Source organism: Ornithodoros turicata, chromosome 6 (genome assembly GCF_037126465.1).
Source record: "Ornithodoros turicata isolate Travis chromosome 6, ASM3712646v1, whole genome shotgun sequence".
Taxonomy (NCBI): domain Eukaryota; kingdom Metazoa; phylum Arthropoda; class Arachnida; order Ixodida; family Argasidae; genus Ornithodoros; species Ornithodoros turicata.
The window spans coordinates 51,011,645-51,029,044 of NC_088206.1; the positions used below are offsets into that span (position 1 = coordinate 51,011,645).

Here is a 17,400-nt window from a genome sequence, read left to right on the forward strand (position 1 = left end):
CAAGACTAAATTTACAGTGTTCTTGTGCACTTCAGTGTATCACCTATTCCGTTGTACTTTATGTTAAAGGGACCGTAAAGTGAACAGTAAGCCTATAAAAACATGTACGTTCTTATGAAAGCTTGTAACTTGGATGCTTCAGATATGTAGTAGCTCTGTACATAGTAACAGTCAACCATCTATTTATGAACCCTCTATTTACGAATTCCCTCGCGTTATGAACAGTGTCTTCTGAGACAAGACACATCCCCTTTCTCATTACATATTCGGTTTATGAATCCCTCGATTTATGAATAATTTGTATGTGAACGTTAGCCATTCATAAATCGAGGGTTGACCGTGTCGAGCAATTTTTTAGCAGTTGAATTTCAAAGATTGGCATTCTTGATCGTGGAATCAATAAATCTGAAATAGTAGTCTTTTTCTATTATCTGATGGCCCTATCGTTCATGGTACAGAGTGCTCCTATAACTTGTTTTCTGTCATCATGTTACGAAAACCTGAATTGTAAAAAGGAAGGAAAACCTAGCACAGTCTACCCTCTTTTATCCAGCACTAGCCATTTCAAGTGAAAATATATCGATAGTGGGAGATCTGGATGAATTAAACTAGAGAGCAGATGAGCCATCAGTTGTCAACGAAGACTGTGTTCATTTCGAAACACAGGGAAGCTTTCCATCGTCAGTTGTGTAAGATTCAGCTCTTGTAAATGCTTACTGATGCCGTTAACACGAGAAACATTATTTGTTTGCTAAAAAAATACTGGAGCCGTTCTCAGTGGACTTCATGCACTCTCTAGAACCACAACACCAGGTTCCTTACTGTTATTGGATTCATGCTGGTCACCAGTGAAAGCAACAATGTTAATGGCATCTTCATCCCTAGTTTTGGTGCAGGTGTCATCATGCCAGTCAGTGTTAACGTACCCCAGAACTGTGGTGCTGTCGAAGTTAGTTTTCCCATTAGAGAACGCAGCTCTGCAGCTTTTTATACTCCAGCAGTGTCATATCTTGAATATTTGTGCACTTGTACAATGCACATTTTCGAGGATCATCTGCATTGCTTCAGCAGTGATCTTAAAGAGAAAAAACAGCTGTCATGCAATAGAATCATTGAGTAGTACAAGACATTTTCTGGGCCAAGCTGGTAGTTACTACAGTCGCCGTCCGATTTTTTGGACTCGGCGGGGATCACGCAAAAGTCTGAATAATCGGGCAGTCCGAAAAAACGAATTTCGCTTCAAAATAAACTGTACTAAGCCCTAGTAGGCTGGAAAAAATTGCCGATGCTTTTCTAACGCGCTTCCAGCTCTGCCTGATAACATCAGCTTCTATTTCCCGAAGCGACATTTCGTCAATGTACACTATCAGAGGCATCGTCGTAATCAAGTTCCGCAAGTCGGCTTCCCCTAACGCATGCGTGCTTTAGGTGAAGCTCGCTTTACAGCGCTGTCGCGCGACTCGCGGGCAGACTGCACTTGCTGGGCCGTTGGCCAAAAACGAAGATGCAAAGGCGCTACGACAGACCTCTTCTACTCAGAGGTATGGAAAGTCAACAATCATCACTGCCAATTTTTTTGCTTCATTATTTTAATTGGTTGATTTCTTTTTTACGAATTTCAGATGATACAAATATTTTCCGTCATCCCAAGAGAGAAATTCTCGGGTTGGGCAAACAGAGTCCGAAATATCTAGCGACTGAGCTGCACGGCGTCCGAAATATTGGACGTTCTTATACATCAACTCTATGGGACCTGCGGCCGTTCCGCGAACGAGTCCGCATAATCGAGCATGTCCGAAAAATCGGTCGGCGACTGTAACTACTGTATTTAGATTAAGTTGACATTTGTAGAATGAGCCAAGTAAACTGGTGTAACATACCGTTAGTCAGAAGAGAGGTTATCTATATTGTCCACCTGTGCATTCCGCCCTTACCCCTCTCTGTATAAACTTAAAATGATTACTTTCTTAGGGTAGGGTGTAGTGAGCATCTTAATACAGATTTATGAGGAGATTTATCACTGAACATCCACACTGAAGGCCGTGTTCTTGTACTTGATAGCTGCTGGTCTGGTGCCTGGAGGCACAATTTGACACAGTCATTGTGGACCGACCCATGATACTTCAAACGCTCCATCAGCTCTACAACCACCTCAGTGAACGCAGATTTCTTACATGGGACTTCTTCCTCAACCGATTTGATGCTCTTTTCATTGAAGCCCAGATCAACCTAGAACGCACTGGGGAAATCAGTTGCACACGAGGTAGGAGCACTTTACAATATACAAATGTTTTTGATCCATACAATACACATTGACATGCAACACACAGTAACTTTACATTGTAGCTGATATGATACGGCTATATAGAGAGAGAGAGCCTGAAGTTTTTGGGAACCATTTTTCTTTAAATTCGGGAAGTAAAAATTGGGTAAATAAACATGTGCTCTAAATTCATGCAAATTTGAGTGAAAAAACTTCCAGTACGCTAAATTCGGGGAGAAATCGGGCTCAGTTACTCAAACTAACTGAACTGGTTCGGTACAAATGATGATGTAACTGTGTTTGCTACCAAACAAGTTAGCATTCATTCCTACAGGCGTCTCAGTGAGGGCAATTTGCTGGGTAAAAATGGGTTTCGCCCTAAAGAGGCAACCTTCAATTCGGGGTGCAAATTTGGGGAAGAATCGGGTTAACTAGGGGTGTGCGAATATTCGAATGATCGAATCGAATCGAATATCAAACGCTCGAACGATTCGATTCGCGAATCGAATATTCAATATTGGATTTTTCGAATATTCGACTATTCCACGAATATGAACGACACAACCCGAAAGTGGGCTTCACCTGATGCTTCCGTGCATGAGGTGAAGCCTCTTTTACGAAATTGCCCTTTCTGCAGGACCAACACAGGCTGGATGGTGTTTAGTTTAAGATAACGTTATCCAAAGTTAGTTTGGTAGACATCGTCTGTGGAAGGGGCGGCGCCCCTCCCACATGCAGTTTAGCGGTGCCGACGAGGGACTTTGATTTGATGTCTGTGAGGTTGCCTTTAAAAAGTTAGGACCCTCGAATAATGACTACAGCCCATGAACAAGAAGGGTGTCTTAAAGATGTCCTTTACATCTAAAATTTCAGAAGTGCAAGTTCCTAGGACGAGTGCAAAGAAACTAAAGGGTATTGATGGGCAAAGCTGAGGCAGGATGCCAATTCGTTTGTTTCACAAATGGCCTGTGGTTGTCTGAAACAATTACAGCCTCACCCATATAACATGCTAATGCCTGACATAAAATTTTGAAATGAAGCTAACCACTTCAGTACTCCAGTAGGTGTAGGCTCACCTGAAAAGCAGGAAGCACTCTCATATAAAATTAAAGAGTAGGGGCTTTAAACAGAAGAATTGCATGTCTGTGACTGTTAATGCCAGAAAAATTACACTAAAGCCATGAGCTACAAAATGGAAACTTTTAATGCGAAAGTCACATATTTAAAATTTTGCACAAATATTCGATATTCGATTCGGTATTCGGAATTTTTCCCCCCATTCGATTCGATATTCGATTCAACTTAAAATATTTGGATTCGCACACCCCTGGGTTAAACCCTAAAACTTCAGGCTCTCTCTATATACAGGGTGACCCAGAAAACGTGTCATTGAATTATAAGAAAAAAACTACACTGCCAAGAGTCATGCGGTCAACGGCATTTGGTCTTACTGGGTTTTTGCCACCTCCTGATGTGAATGTCATGTAATGTAAGTTTAATTATGGAAATTTTTGCGAGCTCATGTCGGAAATTTGCCAAGTAAAGGTCACTTTTTTACCCCACCAATGTGAAGACCGTGTCTAATTTACTCAAATTAATGATAATTGACAGGGATATTCAGGAGCTATCCCATTGGAAAAAATAGTCGAACCCAAATAGTGCACGATGAATTTTTCACCACAATCTTTGTCAGTCCGACGAAAGGAGGTTGAAAACCCAGCCCTCCCCGACATCGCAGAAAGAGATAACACAGGCATGGCTTATCACATCGGACTTTCGCTGGGATAGTGCTTTCCCTCTCCCAAATTTTAGGAACTGTTACTTTTTCTACTATGACTCTGTGGGCTGGCTTTGGAACCTCCTTTCGTCGGACTGAGAGCGATTGCGCTCGAAAAGTCATCGCGCGTTATGGTCCGGTGCGCCAAAAAGCATGATGTTTGGCAATTTTTTCCAATGGGATAGCTCGTGTATATCGCTGTCAATTATCATGGATTTGAGTGTATTCGCTCTTCGTATTGGTGGGCAGAGGCGGAGAGTTTTCATATTCCCGGAGGGGCAAGGGCGCTCTCTGGCGGGGGGGGGGTATGTTTATTAAGACAAAAAAAGGAAAGGTAAGCCAAATGGATGTCGGCTTGTTATTAAAAAAAAAAAGTGAAAGGGGGAAGTCAAAAGAGGCAATGAAAATAAGAAAACAAAAAGAAGGAAAGAAAAGGAAAAGAAAAATGAACACAAAACTAAAGCTGAAGAATCACACACTCTGGCGGGATCCTATGATGTATGCAGAACTGGTATAGAAATAAGAGGAAGGAAGAACAGAAAAAACAAAACAAAAGAAAAAACAGAGAGAACGTAAACAGTGAACACGTGCACAACTGAAGGCATTATGCCTTTGAAAACTGAGTGCAAAAAGGACAAAATGTATTGAATCCTCAGTGTTTGACCCGAAATGCGTGCAATATAATGAATATGGTCAATGAAATGGAGCAGCGGGAGTTGAACTCGCTCCCAACGAATATGCGTTTCGAAGATCCTACCGTTACACCACACTGGCAGCTGCTGGTACCTTTTCGACTGTTTCGTTTCATTGATCTGATTGCTTTGCGCGAAATTCAGGCTATGTGTTGTGTCATCCTCTGTGCTTCTTTGCCTCACCTTGTACTGTGATAATGAGTATGGTAGACGGATACTTATTTTACAAATTGCAAGATGCATTTTTGGGTTGGCGCCTCTTCGCTCTTTTGACCCGGGCGCGCCGAGCCCCAAAGGTTGGTGTCAGCCTCTTAGCGGGACTTCCCGAGGAAGGCGGCGCCCCCCCCTAGTTCATGTTCCGGGGGAGGGGGGGTGGGGGGTGGGGGGGGCAAGGGCCCCCGCGCCCCCCCGCAGTCAGTGCCTATGTTGGTGGGGTAAAAAAGTGACATTCACTTAGCAAATTCCCGAGTTCAGTTCCCAAATATTTACATAATTAAGCTTACGATACATGACATTCACATCACGAGGCGGTGAAAACCTAATAATAACAAATACCGTTAACCGCATGATTCTAGGTGGCGTAGTTTTTTTTTATTATAATTCAATGACACGTTTTCTAGGACACCCTGTATAAGGCGATGAAGTGATTGCAGTAGCAACAACCCTCAATCCGAGAAATTATCAACTTAGTCTTAAGCATGCAATCATGAATTATGGATAACCAACCTTTTGGTTTAGTCAGATAAACTTGTACATCTTGGAATTAGGGCTTCTCTCTTTTTTTGTCTAACAGCACACGCCTTGCTATCATCTGTAACATTTTGTGAATGCAGTTTTTTGTACTGTTGTTGGTGTTTTAGTTGGCATTTTTAGGCTGCAGGCACTGCACTTACACAGTCCTGGAATTGGAGAAACTTTCTGCAATGTTGCGACTCCTTGATTATCGCCGTCATCGCATGTGTCCATGATGCGATGATGTAACACTAATGATCTTTTCAAACTCTCAACTATAGCAACACATAAGGTCACTACCACAATTCAAAACCGAAAACAAAAAGAAAAAAAACCAGGAATGATGTTGGTAAGTCACTCAGATGCCGAGTGACAAGTTGAACGAAGGTGTTCAGCACAGCACCAACAAAATTTTTATACGATTTAGCCGGAATTTAATCAAGCTGAAGGCCTCATGCGAATGTTCACTGAAGCTTCAATGAACTGAAGCTGTGATCGTGCTGGAGACCAGGGCCCTTACCTTGAACTCTGTCATAGCAAGCATTATCATTTTCATATTGTTCGTGCACTCCAAAGCCATTTTGGTAGGCTCGTGCAAGCGCTTATGGCAAATAACGGGATCACCCTGCCCGTCCACAACTGTCCGACGAACCTATGAAGCTCGCGCAAATGCAAGGGGATATCATGACACACAGGCACCGGTTGCAGTAGGGCACAGCTATAGCCTTCTTTGGTGCAGCTGTGGTGAAAAAATGTTGGATTTAGTGATAGTCAGGTTTTTTGGACTGCTGTATTATTCAGGCTTTTTTCCGGTCACTTTAAAATCGGTCGGCTACTCTAGTAGTTGCTGTGGAGGAATCAAAAGGGAGAGCAGAAAAACACATCATTAGGTAGGAAAGACATGCTGTATTTGCAATAGTGTGGATGCAAGTGGGTACGGTCTTCTACGACCTCGTGGTGACAGTTGCACAAAAATCCTGATCCTGTCCCGGGGCCCCGGGATCCGCATTTAGAAATCCAGAAATCCCAGGATTGTAAAAACGAATTGGCGTTCTCAATCCTATTGTAGTTCGTGCAGTGTATGATGTGCAGTCCTCTGTATGATGCAGATCTCAAGAACAGCAACAAAAACAGTGAAGTATACCAACGCAAAGTAAACAGGGCTCATGAAGCATTGTCTCTAACAAAGGCCAGCCGTTCCCTTACCTCCAGCCTGGGCACTAAGTGGCCGTACAAGCGAGCCTTCTCTGCTCCTGGAGGCATGATTGCGCAGAAGGACAAAATGGGTATGTTGCTATATGTATTAACATATGTATGCTCGGATGACACCAGACGAGTATGTTCTGTATGTACGACAACCAACTAGCCCAGCTTTCCACTCTGAGTTTAACATGTGGGGGGAGAACATAATTTGTTAGAATATATTCTCCTTGAACTCTTTTGTATTGTCCATGCGATGCATTTACATGTGTATTTGGGATGTGTCAATTACGTTAGTTAGTTAGTTAGTCTTGATGAACTCTCCCAAAATTTCCTCTGCTGGGGAACCTGAAAATCTTAAATTGAATAATTAAATTTTACTAAACAATTAATATTTATATTCATTTATTTCATTTCTTATTCACTTACTAGTATTGTTCCAACTATTGCAGACAAAGAGAAAGTATATGGCCGTCAATCATCAGCCCCTGTCCTGAAGAGAAAGAGCTCTCGCATGAGTAGTTCCACAGTATCGGTCACCGGATTTCCCTCCATGCAGCACTTTCCAAATAGCTTCTTCCCCGGTGAGCTATGAGCAACTAAAGCGAACATACTCGATGAGACGAGCTTACATTGCACCCCACTTAAAGATGGCCATATCAAGGATATGGTGCAAGAAGAAGCACACCTGATGCATGTTCTGCATCGTGTCATGGACGTGGAAGATTATGACAAGGACACCTTACACCTGCTTGTCTTCTTGCTCATAGAGGTTTGTCTATTTACGTAAAATTAGTTGAACTAATCATGTGTTTTACTCGCATGTAATTTTTGTTTTTGAATATTGCCATCTTTTCATTCCCTGATATAACCTATCCCCATTTTGTTTTTTGCTCTTCCTTTTTGTTTTGTTTGCTCCCTGTGCTCCCGCTTGTTTTGCGTTTTGTACTCTTTCACCACCAGTTCCTCTCTAGACCTGATCCATCCCATCCAGTCGAAGAGAAATCTATGGCTAGGAACCAGGTAGGCTAGTTGTATCGCTTCCTCAAACGTATCTAGTCTAATCAATCTAATTACGTTTTTGTACGAAGCTCATCGTCTTACGACACCTCAACATACTTCTTGGATACAGCCAAGCTGAGAAGGGATTTTTAATTTCACCAAACAAGATAAGGTATTCTTTTCTGCATTTTATACCGTCTCCTTGTGGCAATGATTTGTGTGATTTTTGTGGTAATTTTTGTGGTTAAATCAAGAAATAAATAAAAGTAAGTATTCCAAACTTGCTCCGGAGCACCACCGCCTATTAGACACACGGTATGACAACTTTGTCTACATAGCTTCGGAGCTTGGTCTCTCCTTTTCAGTTTCACAGATGAGCCCTGCAATAAGATGCACACCTACATACTCATGCCATTCTTTTTAGTACTCATGTACATCCATACTGTTCATCTAATGTTTGTAACGAGGGGATCATCCTCAGTAAAACCAATAAGCCAAAAGTTTATCCTGAAAACATAAATAAATAAATAAAGTGTGATGTCCGTGTCTGTGAGGACACTATGATTATAAGGCCACCCATTTTCTGCTGCGGCAGATCCTGAATTCCGCGGCAGGGGATTGTGAATTCTGCGTTTTTCTGCGGCACATGCTCAACGGTGTTGAGTTCAAACAGAAAGATCTTTGTTGGGCCCCCAAGATACAGAAAGAAGCTACAGCATTAAAAAGCTGTTGTGGCTAAGCATGAGATGGTACTTCGTATTATCATCTGACAGAGAATGACGTTTATCACTGACAATCATCTTATATCTGCTGAATGATCTCTCTGCATCAACAGAGTTTATGGGTACACACAGGTACTTGACTGCAATTGATGCCAGTGCCAGCGTCAGTGTTTTCATGCCATCCCAAAAGCCAATGATGTCAAAAGGCTGTGGCGGTGGGTCGACTTGCTTCGAGACAGATGGGGCCAGGTCACGGTCAGAAGACTTGCAGTCTTTTGCAGTGTTGATATACAGCAACCACTCAGCTGCTAGGTTTCCAGCATCTCTTCCTATACCCGGGATGTTCTCATAGTCACAAAGTTCATATGACATTTACTTTAGTTGCAGCGGGTCTAGGGCCCTCGTACTCTTGAAAAATTTCCAGGTGTCACTTTTTTCCAAGAGCTCTTCTGCTTTGCGGGCAGCCTGGCACATTCCGCTTCTTATTTGTTCTCCTACATAAGCAGCTTCATCATCTTGCACACCCTCTTGCCTCATAAGGGCTACGTAATCTTCCAAAGATGCTGCTTTAAGGTATCCCCAGAGTGCAAACAAGGCATTGTACACCTTCTGTGCAGCCACTTCCTGACCTTCTGCAGCCTTCAACAGGCTGGCCACCTTTTTGCCAAAAATGGCAATACACCGAGTGGTGTACTTCAGCTCTGTATATATTTATTGCATCATGGAAACTAAACTGTCTACTCCAGCAGCATCTCCATACCTTTCTTGTACTTTTTCCAAAAGAGAGGGGTAGTGCTCAAAGTACTCAGAGTGGAGCTCCACAGCCTCAATCCATGAATTCCATCTGGTTTTCACAGGGGCTGGTGGCGCCCTGGGGTTTTCCACACCACATTCTTGCAGATGAGCCTTGAACAGTGCGCGCTTTCCGCTCGAAAGTCGAAAAGCCTTCTTCATATCCCCAACGTATTTGTCCACGAGGGGAAATGATTTGTACATAGTCGCGCCGATCAGATTGACACCATGCGCGACACACGTCACGTGGACGGCGTTGGAGCACAGTGGTTGGATGCATTCGCGAAATGCATTCTTCATATATGACGCGCTGTCGGTGACAAGCACGGTTACGTCTTCGAACTGAACACCGTACGTCGTGAGTGCCTTGACGACGATCCGGCCGATTACTGCGGCGTTCACATCATTTGTGAACGTCACGTCCACAAGGACTGGTTGCAAAGAGTCGCCAGTTGATGACGCCTTAACGAACAGTACGTTCACAACGGATTTCGCTCGATCGTCGGTCGTTTCGTCGATGACGACTGATACAGTGGCACCGCTGAACATGCCTTTTAGTGCCGACTGATGTTTAGCAAAAAGTTCCGCAACAACACGTTGCAACAACAAGTTGCAACGCCTGTCCTGTCTATGCCTTCTCTGTCTTGTGTCCAGTGTTCCCTATACTAAGTCCTTCATGTGCCCTGTACAAACTAGCCCACCAGCCTATGCTTCTAAGTTTGCACTAGAATACCGTATTTACTCGCATAATTTGCGCACTTTTTTTACCGAAAAATGACGCGAAGGTTGGGGGTGCGCAAATTACGCGAGGCATTAACAAGCTGACTTGAAAAATGTGCAAAATCTGTTAAAAGATGGTCCTTTAGGTGAATAATACAATACAATCTCGGTGATAGGAATCTCACGGGGTAGCGGAACACATTCGTATCATCCGAAATTCGTATAAAAAAAAATACACCAAAATAAAAATTTAGGCAAGAAAATAGACAGTGACTGTTCATTTTCTATAACGGTCAGTGAAAGAAGTCGATCGTAAGGATTTTCTCTCTTCGTTTTTGGCCAATGCTGTAAAAATTTGCGAGATGATTCAAAAAGGGCCAGCACGTGCTTTCCACGCTTTTTCTAAAGTGAGCTTCTCCTAAAGCACGCATGCGTTAGGTGAAGCCCGCTTGCGGAATGCTGATGCGTATGTTGTCGCCAGAAGTTTTCCTGATATGTTCCCTCCACGTATTCTGGTCGTTCTTTCCTAAGCCAGCGCGATGTCACGCAGCTTCGCGGTTTATTGTAGTGAGGGGATAAAAGGTCAAAACAGAGATAAGATACCATACCGGGTAATCCTTTGATCTTATCTCCTCCACCAAGGGAGAGTCATTGCTTGCATTACGCAACATGATGTAGGGAATTCGTTGTGAGGATCTCCCTCCTTTTTCGAAAGAAGGAGCAGCATGCGCCCCGCGACGCGAGAGCGTCAGAGGGGAACGACCTCTGTTGCGCACAAAAGTAGGGGTGCGCAAATTATGCGAGTTTTTATTTTCACAACTTTTTTAGTGAAAAAGTGGGGGTGCGCAAATTATGCGATGGCGCAAATTACGCGAGTAAATACGGTATGCCATTGGTAAATACGAGTGTTGTTTGTTGCAGAAACTCACCGGTTTTCAGCGCATTTCTCGTCCAAATGCCTAAGGTAAATCCAGCTTTATAGTAACAAATGATTTGATAGTGTCACGTCTGTCCCACTGGTGCCTTTGTGTATTTTTTCACAGATGCTGGACTATAACTTCAAGATTGGCAATGTCCTACTGGGCACTTGTATTCCAGTTCTGGCCTACTGCCCATCCCCTCAGCGCTGTTCCTATGACCATCATTTGCCACGTTACTCTTTGTGGCTTTTGGAGCCACCAGCACGTCACTCCTGGCTTATGGCTGTTATTTCCATTCTGTACAAAGTAAGCACAAAAAAAGCAACCTAAATTGCTTTTAGCAGCAATGCCAATGGATTTTTTTTTTTTGCATTCAGTTTGATTACAGCAACACCACACTGTCCAGACAAATCCAGATGTTGGTTCACATTGTCCTAAACACCCTTGAAGCACAGAACCACCAGTGCAAGACTATTCCAGAACCATTTCTTAGTCCAGTTCCTTCACGATCCAGAGGTAGGATGGATGTGTCCTTTGGATGTACCCTGAGTTTGTTTGCTAAGGCAACAGTGCTATACAGTGGTCTTAGAGGATTCTATAATAAACCTTATTCTATTTTATGAGTGTTGCATCACAGGCGCAGAGTTTTAATTTTGCCGGGGGGGGGCCTCATTCCAAGAGCGAACGCAAAGTGTGTATGTGTTAGGGAGGGGGGCATCACCGAACTTTCCTCTTGCAGGGCAACTTTTATGCCTGTACTTTTGCCCTGCGTGGAATTTCCAACTACTGCACAGGCAAAATTTTGTTGGATACGTTTTCTACTATTTTTGTTACGCGCTTTGAGCACACTCGTTCCAAAACTCGCAGTGATCTGTTTCTGATTGACATGCACCCATGACAGTGAAACCTGCGTATAACGATATTAGTGGTTATCGCTAATTTAATCGTTATGAGAGGAATATCGCTACAGGAAGTCTGACCTAGGTCAGCGCCACGCTACGGAAGTCACGCTTTGCGTGTTATCCTGCGAACAACGCTAACGACGGACGCTACGAAAGAGGGTGGAAATACCAATATTTTATTGAAAATAGCTCATCTGCTTTGATTGCTTTTGGTTGCCGTTGTAGATACGCACAACGTCACGTTCAACTGCGTCGAGGTGGGCGATGTAATGATATGGCAGTACGTGCTCCACAATGAAATTGTTGAGAACGTCAGCAGCATGAAGCACGCTTACGCATGCGTCTTCAACTTTTTGGTACGCATACTCTCGGATCATCTTGCGCTTTGTACTTGTGCTGTCGACTGTGTTATGCTGTGCTTTCGCGCGATGGACGCCATTCTTCCGCGGTGATGATCCTCGATGATCGCTGACTTAACATTCAAACCTATCACTTTCACAGCGCATGTTTCTTCGGCTGGGACGCTGTCATTGACAGAGGTACCGATAATGTGTCAAAGCAGGAAGCAGGGGTAGGAATCTTGTGAACAGCAGGCCACCAGAGTATGACTGATCGTCGCCGAAGGGAATCTTGAATTCCCGTGCGGGACTTCCGTACCAAAAAGGTGCGAAGGTGTGAGGCATCAGAGAGGGTTTCCTCCGTCTTCACTAGATGGCACAGTATCGGGTCGACAGAAGTGGGGAGATCGCTTGAACAGTGTGAGCTTGTCGGTCCAATTCTGGACCGGTTTTGGTTCTTTGTGCTATCCACGTGGCTGCTTGGACACGTGTCGTTTCGTTTGGCCATGTGTCGTTGTCGTATCCACTAGGCACACGCCGAGTGTGGTTCGCTGGAGAGCCGCAAGGACATGACATGTATGTGAAAAATGTCCACGGAAGGGTGTAACGCTGGACAGCGCGCTGCCATGGCGTGAGCGTCATGGAGTTAGGTATCGCTGTACGAGTTATCAGTACGACGAACTTTATTGTTATGTGCAGGTCCATCCTCTATAGAGACAATGTATAATTAGGGCCTGACTTTTTCGGGTTTTATTTTTGACCAAATTCGGGGGGTAAATATCGGGTGATATTTTTCATTCGAAAATTCGGGTGTATTCGGGTTAAATCCTGTTACGGCATATTCTGTCGTCAGGAATTCGGGTGTATTCGGGTGATTTTTTTTTTGTTTAATAAAAATTTGTCTTAACATGGAACTAATGTTTAGCAATGTTATCAAACTTTATTTTAATGCACGCTTATGAGTGTGCCACGCGACCCGGATGTTTTCGGGTAGATTCGAGTTAAACCCGAGTTTTACAGGTTTCGTTCGGGGGGTAAATATCGGGCGGATACGGGTTTAACCCTAAAAAGTCAGGCCCTATGTATAATTTGACAGTAAAAGTCAAAATGATTGTTTTATAGGGTATATTGTTGCGCGAGGGATTGTTGGTCGCATTTTTTTTCTCTTCTATAGTTGTTGTTGGTAGCTGGTAGTAACTGTCACTAGAAAAACTAAAGACTGTTGTATGTGCATCTCGCTATTTTTATTCGATTTCTACACTGAACACGACGGCTACCAACAGGACGGTGTCTGACAGGCTGCGAAAACACTCATCCTCCCTGCAAACCCACACAGGCAGCAACCTGGCCATGCACTGTCGTGATTCCGGATGCCGGCCTTGTTTGGAAGACACACGTGTACTTAGGAGGTACTCTGACAGGCGCACCAGGGAAATTTACGAAAGAGCACAAATTCATAATAGAGGTGAAAGACGTGTCAGCAAGCCGTCAGTGGACCTATTGTACAAAGAGATTAGTTATCTTCAAGAGTGTTCCTGATTTGCCTCCTTTCATGTTCTTCTCTCCTTTTCGGTTTTGCCCCCTTTGGGAAGTAAAGCTTCAGTTGCTAGTCAGCGCTCTGCGTGTGCACTTGTTTCTTCTTCGTGTCCCGTCTCTGCGCTGTTTTCTAAGTAGTTAGCTGTATAGATCAACGTCTCTATAGCTGATGTGTATTGTTTCATTACAGATTTAAGCACAGCATCCGTAGATTTGGAGAACGTTCAAGAGCACGATGGAACAGCTCCTCTCGAGCTCTCACTAGGAGGAGATGAAATCCGTTTCTCTTTTGGTGGCAGTGGTACAGGGTTAGAAACCAAAGCTGCTTACCACAGGCCTTTAGCTCGAGAGTTGCATGACACAGATGCCTCCAGGGAACGACGAGTGGACATAACTGAAAGACAGCAGTGGAAACCAGCACTTCGAACTACAGAGTTCAATGGGTCTGGCGACGAGGATGATGCAGAACCGGAGTTGGAAGCCATACCCGAAAGTCCCAAGTCCGAAACCTCTGAACCTGTAGAATTTGCTGGAGAACTAGAAGCACTCGTGCCATTTGTACCAGCAACAGAATTAGCAGAGCAGGCTCATGTGCGGGTAGTACGCGATATAGTGTCAGGGCAAGAAGCTGTCACTGTCACAGATCCGACATGGCAGATATCAGACAAGCCCATTGTAGTCGGCGGAGACAGCCAAATGACTGGTGAGCTATCTTCATTTGTGGCACCTTCATCGGAGGTGAAGCCAAACGAAAACTGCGTACGAGTGGCGCACGTTGAAAAAGCAACAGTGGAAGCAATGGAGAAAACTGCTGGAACTGACACTATTTCTGCAGAACGTACAGAAGGATCTGGCACTAAGGAAACTGGATCCCAGCCAGTGACAGAAAGTTTGTCGATGGCAGCAAAGTCTATAGCTGCTTCTGACACAGCTCAGGACCTCTGCTTTCCAGAGAAGAAGCCTGGTGCATTATTGTCAGAGGCAAGTCTTCAGTGTGAAGCAAGAGAGGAAAGACCCGAAGTCCGGCTTCCCGACGTGCATCTGAGTGACATCAAAGGGAAGGTTGCGTCTGTCAGGAAGTTATTTGAAAGCAGAGCTAAAGCGGAAGCAGCTCCCAGTCTTACCCGCAGAGACATGGCTTCGTTTGATATTAAGCCACCTGCGGGAAAGGAACGTGTTCTGCAAACTTCAAAATCCACTACAGAATTTGACAAGTCTAGCATCTCAACACCACCTGCTAGTCCAAACCGGTCTCCAAAGCCAAAGATTTATCGCATGGGTGCCATGGATCTTGGATCGATGAAAGTTAAACCTGGAAAGGCAGAAGGTGGACAACAAGAAGTTACATTTCCGAAAGTGACTCTAGAAGAAGCTGTGCAAAAGGAACATTTGACAAAGGAAGCAGAAGTCAGACCAGCAGTACATTCTGCTGTCACAGTAAAGTCATTTGCAAAGGAACCAGCCGCGGCTGTGAAATCTCTCGACCTTCTGACAGCAAGATCGCTTGCTCAACGCTCGGTGAAGGAAACCGTTCACAGGTACTGTACTGCATACTACTGTACTATACTGTATTTACTTGAGCTAAATCTTGTACCAGAAGTCTTGCACCTCAATATAATTTATAGTTGTGCAACTAGAGATCGTGTTATTTAATGTGTAGATGCAGAGGGGATGTAACCACCTGTTCAAACTACAGGGGCCCTGTCCTCGTCAAATCAATGTCGATTACCTGATTTCTTCTGCCATTGGTGCACAATCAAGAATGGTGTGAATATTAAAAGTGGTTGACACCTTTATCATCCAGTGGCCCAACGTGTTATCCTGGGATGGGACCCGCCTTATCGGTGTTTCCTCCTGAGAACCCATAGGCCACACCTGTGACATGCCCACCCTGCCTTATTGCTTCGGTTCTTTCAAGTCGGAAGCGTAAAACTCTTCTGGCGTAAAACTGAATTTCGTGGAAAATGTGCGAAAAAGCACACTCATAGTTTCTTTTTTTGCTGTTTGTCATTTTCATGACGTACAGGTGTGCAAGACTGCAATGTTTGTGTGACACCGTGATTGTACCTGGCATTTATAATTGTGGTATGTGGCCGTGAGATGGCACTGATGGCACGCGACAGGCGACAAAACGACAAAACCCACAAACATGCCCACAAAGGATCATACAAAATATCGAACGGACACTGTGGCATGAGCCGTGAACGCGTTTATAAAAAATCGGTTTGTGCTTTAAATCATGAGCTTGAGCTTATTTTTAAATTTTTCCGTGTGTTCGTGTGCTCGATATGCGAAACGATGTTATGGAAGTCGCATTTCAATATGCTCCTTTTGCTCGTGAGCTGACGGGGTAATAACGTTACCGCAAATGAGCGTTGATAGTTTTGCTCAACAAACAGTGAACTTTGATCGATGAGCTTTTTGTGTGCACACCGCTATATTGCAAGAACATTGATTGTACGACGCTTCGAAAAGCATGCCACTTTCACATATACGAGGCGGCGATCCATGCAAAGAAACTGTGTTACACGGTGAAGCACGTTGTGCAGCGATGTTTTCTATCATTATTAAACAAAAATGAAGAAAGATATGAATTTTTTGTTGTGACGAGCACTTGCAGACTTCATACAACACAATAAATGGAAATGCACATGCGGACTCATCACGAAACCTGTCGCCGCTCAAAGTAATCGACCCTCTTTCGCTACATTACTTTTAAGCTTTGAAACTAATATTTTACGTCATGGTTACGTCAAAATGACGTAGGGTCACAGTCCGAGATTAGGGTTGAGAGGCTGCGAAGAAAAACTAGGGATAAATTTTCATTGAAATGGGCGGGATCTAAGGGCGGAGTATTTCGTGGTAGCCCCACCCTACAACTGGCACCCGATTTTTCCCTCCCGAATTTGAAAAATCATAAAACCGGAAAATGAAGAACCCTGTGTATATCATATACATCATAAAATACAAAAAGATATAACAGTACAACAATAATGTAATGGTAAAACAATATTTAAACTGCGTACATTTGCTACTATTCCACTGATACAGGAGAGATGCATGTTCTGGATCCTAGCCTCGTTTCTTGTGGTAGTTTAACACACTTAGTTCTGTTTATTGTACAAGCAAAAAAAAAAAAAAAATTGCTTTCCTTTCTCTCTTTATTATTTTTAATTAAGTTTCAGGGCCAAAAAATTTCGAGTTTTGTACACAAAACTGATACTTTTTTCCCTCATAGTATCCCAGGTGAGAAATGTCTGCAATCTCAAGTGGTTTATGAAAGGATTTCTACTTGAAACCACTTACGTACAAAGTGGTCCAAAGTGGTTTTAAGTGGAAATCCTTTCATAAACCACCTGGGATTGCAGAAATTTTTCACCTGGGATGTGGCATTTTGTGGAAGTGAACACAAAAATTTTAGCTCTGTCTAAAGAAATGGCGGATATATTACATTTTGTGGGAAGGTGGTGGAACGAATATACAAATGTGGGAGCATTTTTGTTAATGTCCCTTTTTTATACGTCCAAAACACCGAAATGTTTCCCAGGCGCCCCTGAAAATGGGAACCGGGGAGGCGCAGGTGGAGGGTCGTCTTTGTCTATGAATGCTACTCGCGACTGCTTCCTAAATCAGCTGTGTCGTCATCATCCTCTTCGCTGGGAGAGCTGATTCCAAATCACTGTCGTCTTATTCACTTCCTGAGCACACATAACTAGAGTCATTGTCAGAGTCCTCAGAAACCTCATGATAAATCATCCTCATCTTGTAAAGCACTATGTGAAAAGCATTCCCACAAAATATTTT

The 17,400-nt window shown here is 43.7% G+C and overlaps 1 protein-coding gene and 1 pseudogene across 1 annotated transcript in view; one reads left to right on the forward strand and one right to left on the reverse strand.

The window, feature by feature from the left end:
* The window catches only part of LOC135396678 (protein unc-79 homolog), a 206,547-nt gene that overhangs the window by 112,227 nt on the left and 76,920 nt on the right, over positions 1-17,400 (forward strand). Inside the window, exons 28-37 of the mRNA XM_064627777.1 lie at positions 2,062-2,263; positions 6,574-6,750; positions 7,117-7,248; positions 7,315-7,436; positions 7,628-7,687; positions 7,756-7,838; positions 10,822-10,864; positions 10,944-11,126; positions 11,198-11,336; positions 13,787-15,134. Coding sequence (XP_064483847.1) covers positions 2,062-2,263; positions 6,574-6,750; positions 7,117-7,248; positions 7,315-7,436; positions 7,628-7,687; positions 7,756-7,838; positions 10,822-10,864; positions 10,944-11,126; positions 11,198-11,336; positions 13,787-15,134 — 2,489 coding nt within the window. The remainder of the gene's footprint in view (positions 1-2,061; positions 2,264-6,573; positions 6,751-7,116; positions 7,249-7,314; positions 7,437-7,627; positions 7,688-7,755; positions 7,839-10,821; positions 10,865-10,943; positions 11,127-11,197; positions 11,337-13,786; positions 15,135-17,400) is intronic.
* LOC135396679 (uncharacterized) lies at positions 8,377-9,729 on the reverse strand (annotated as a pseudogene).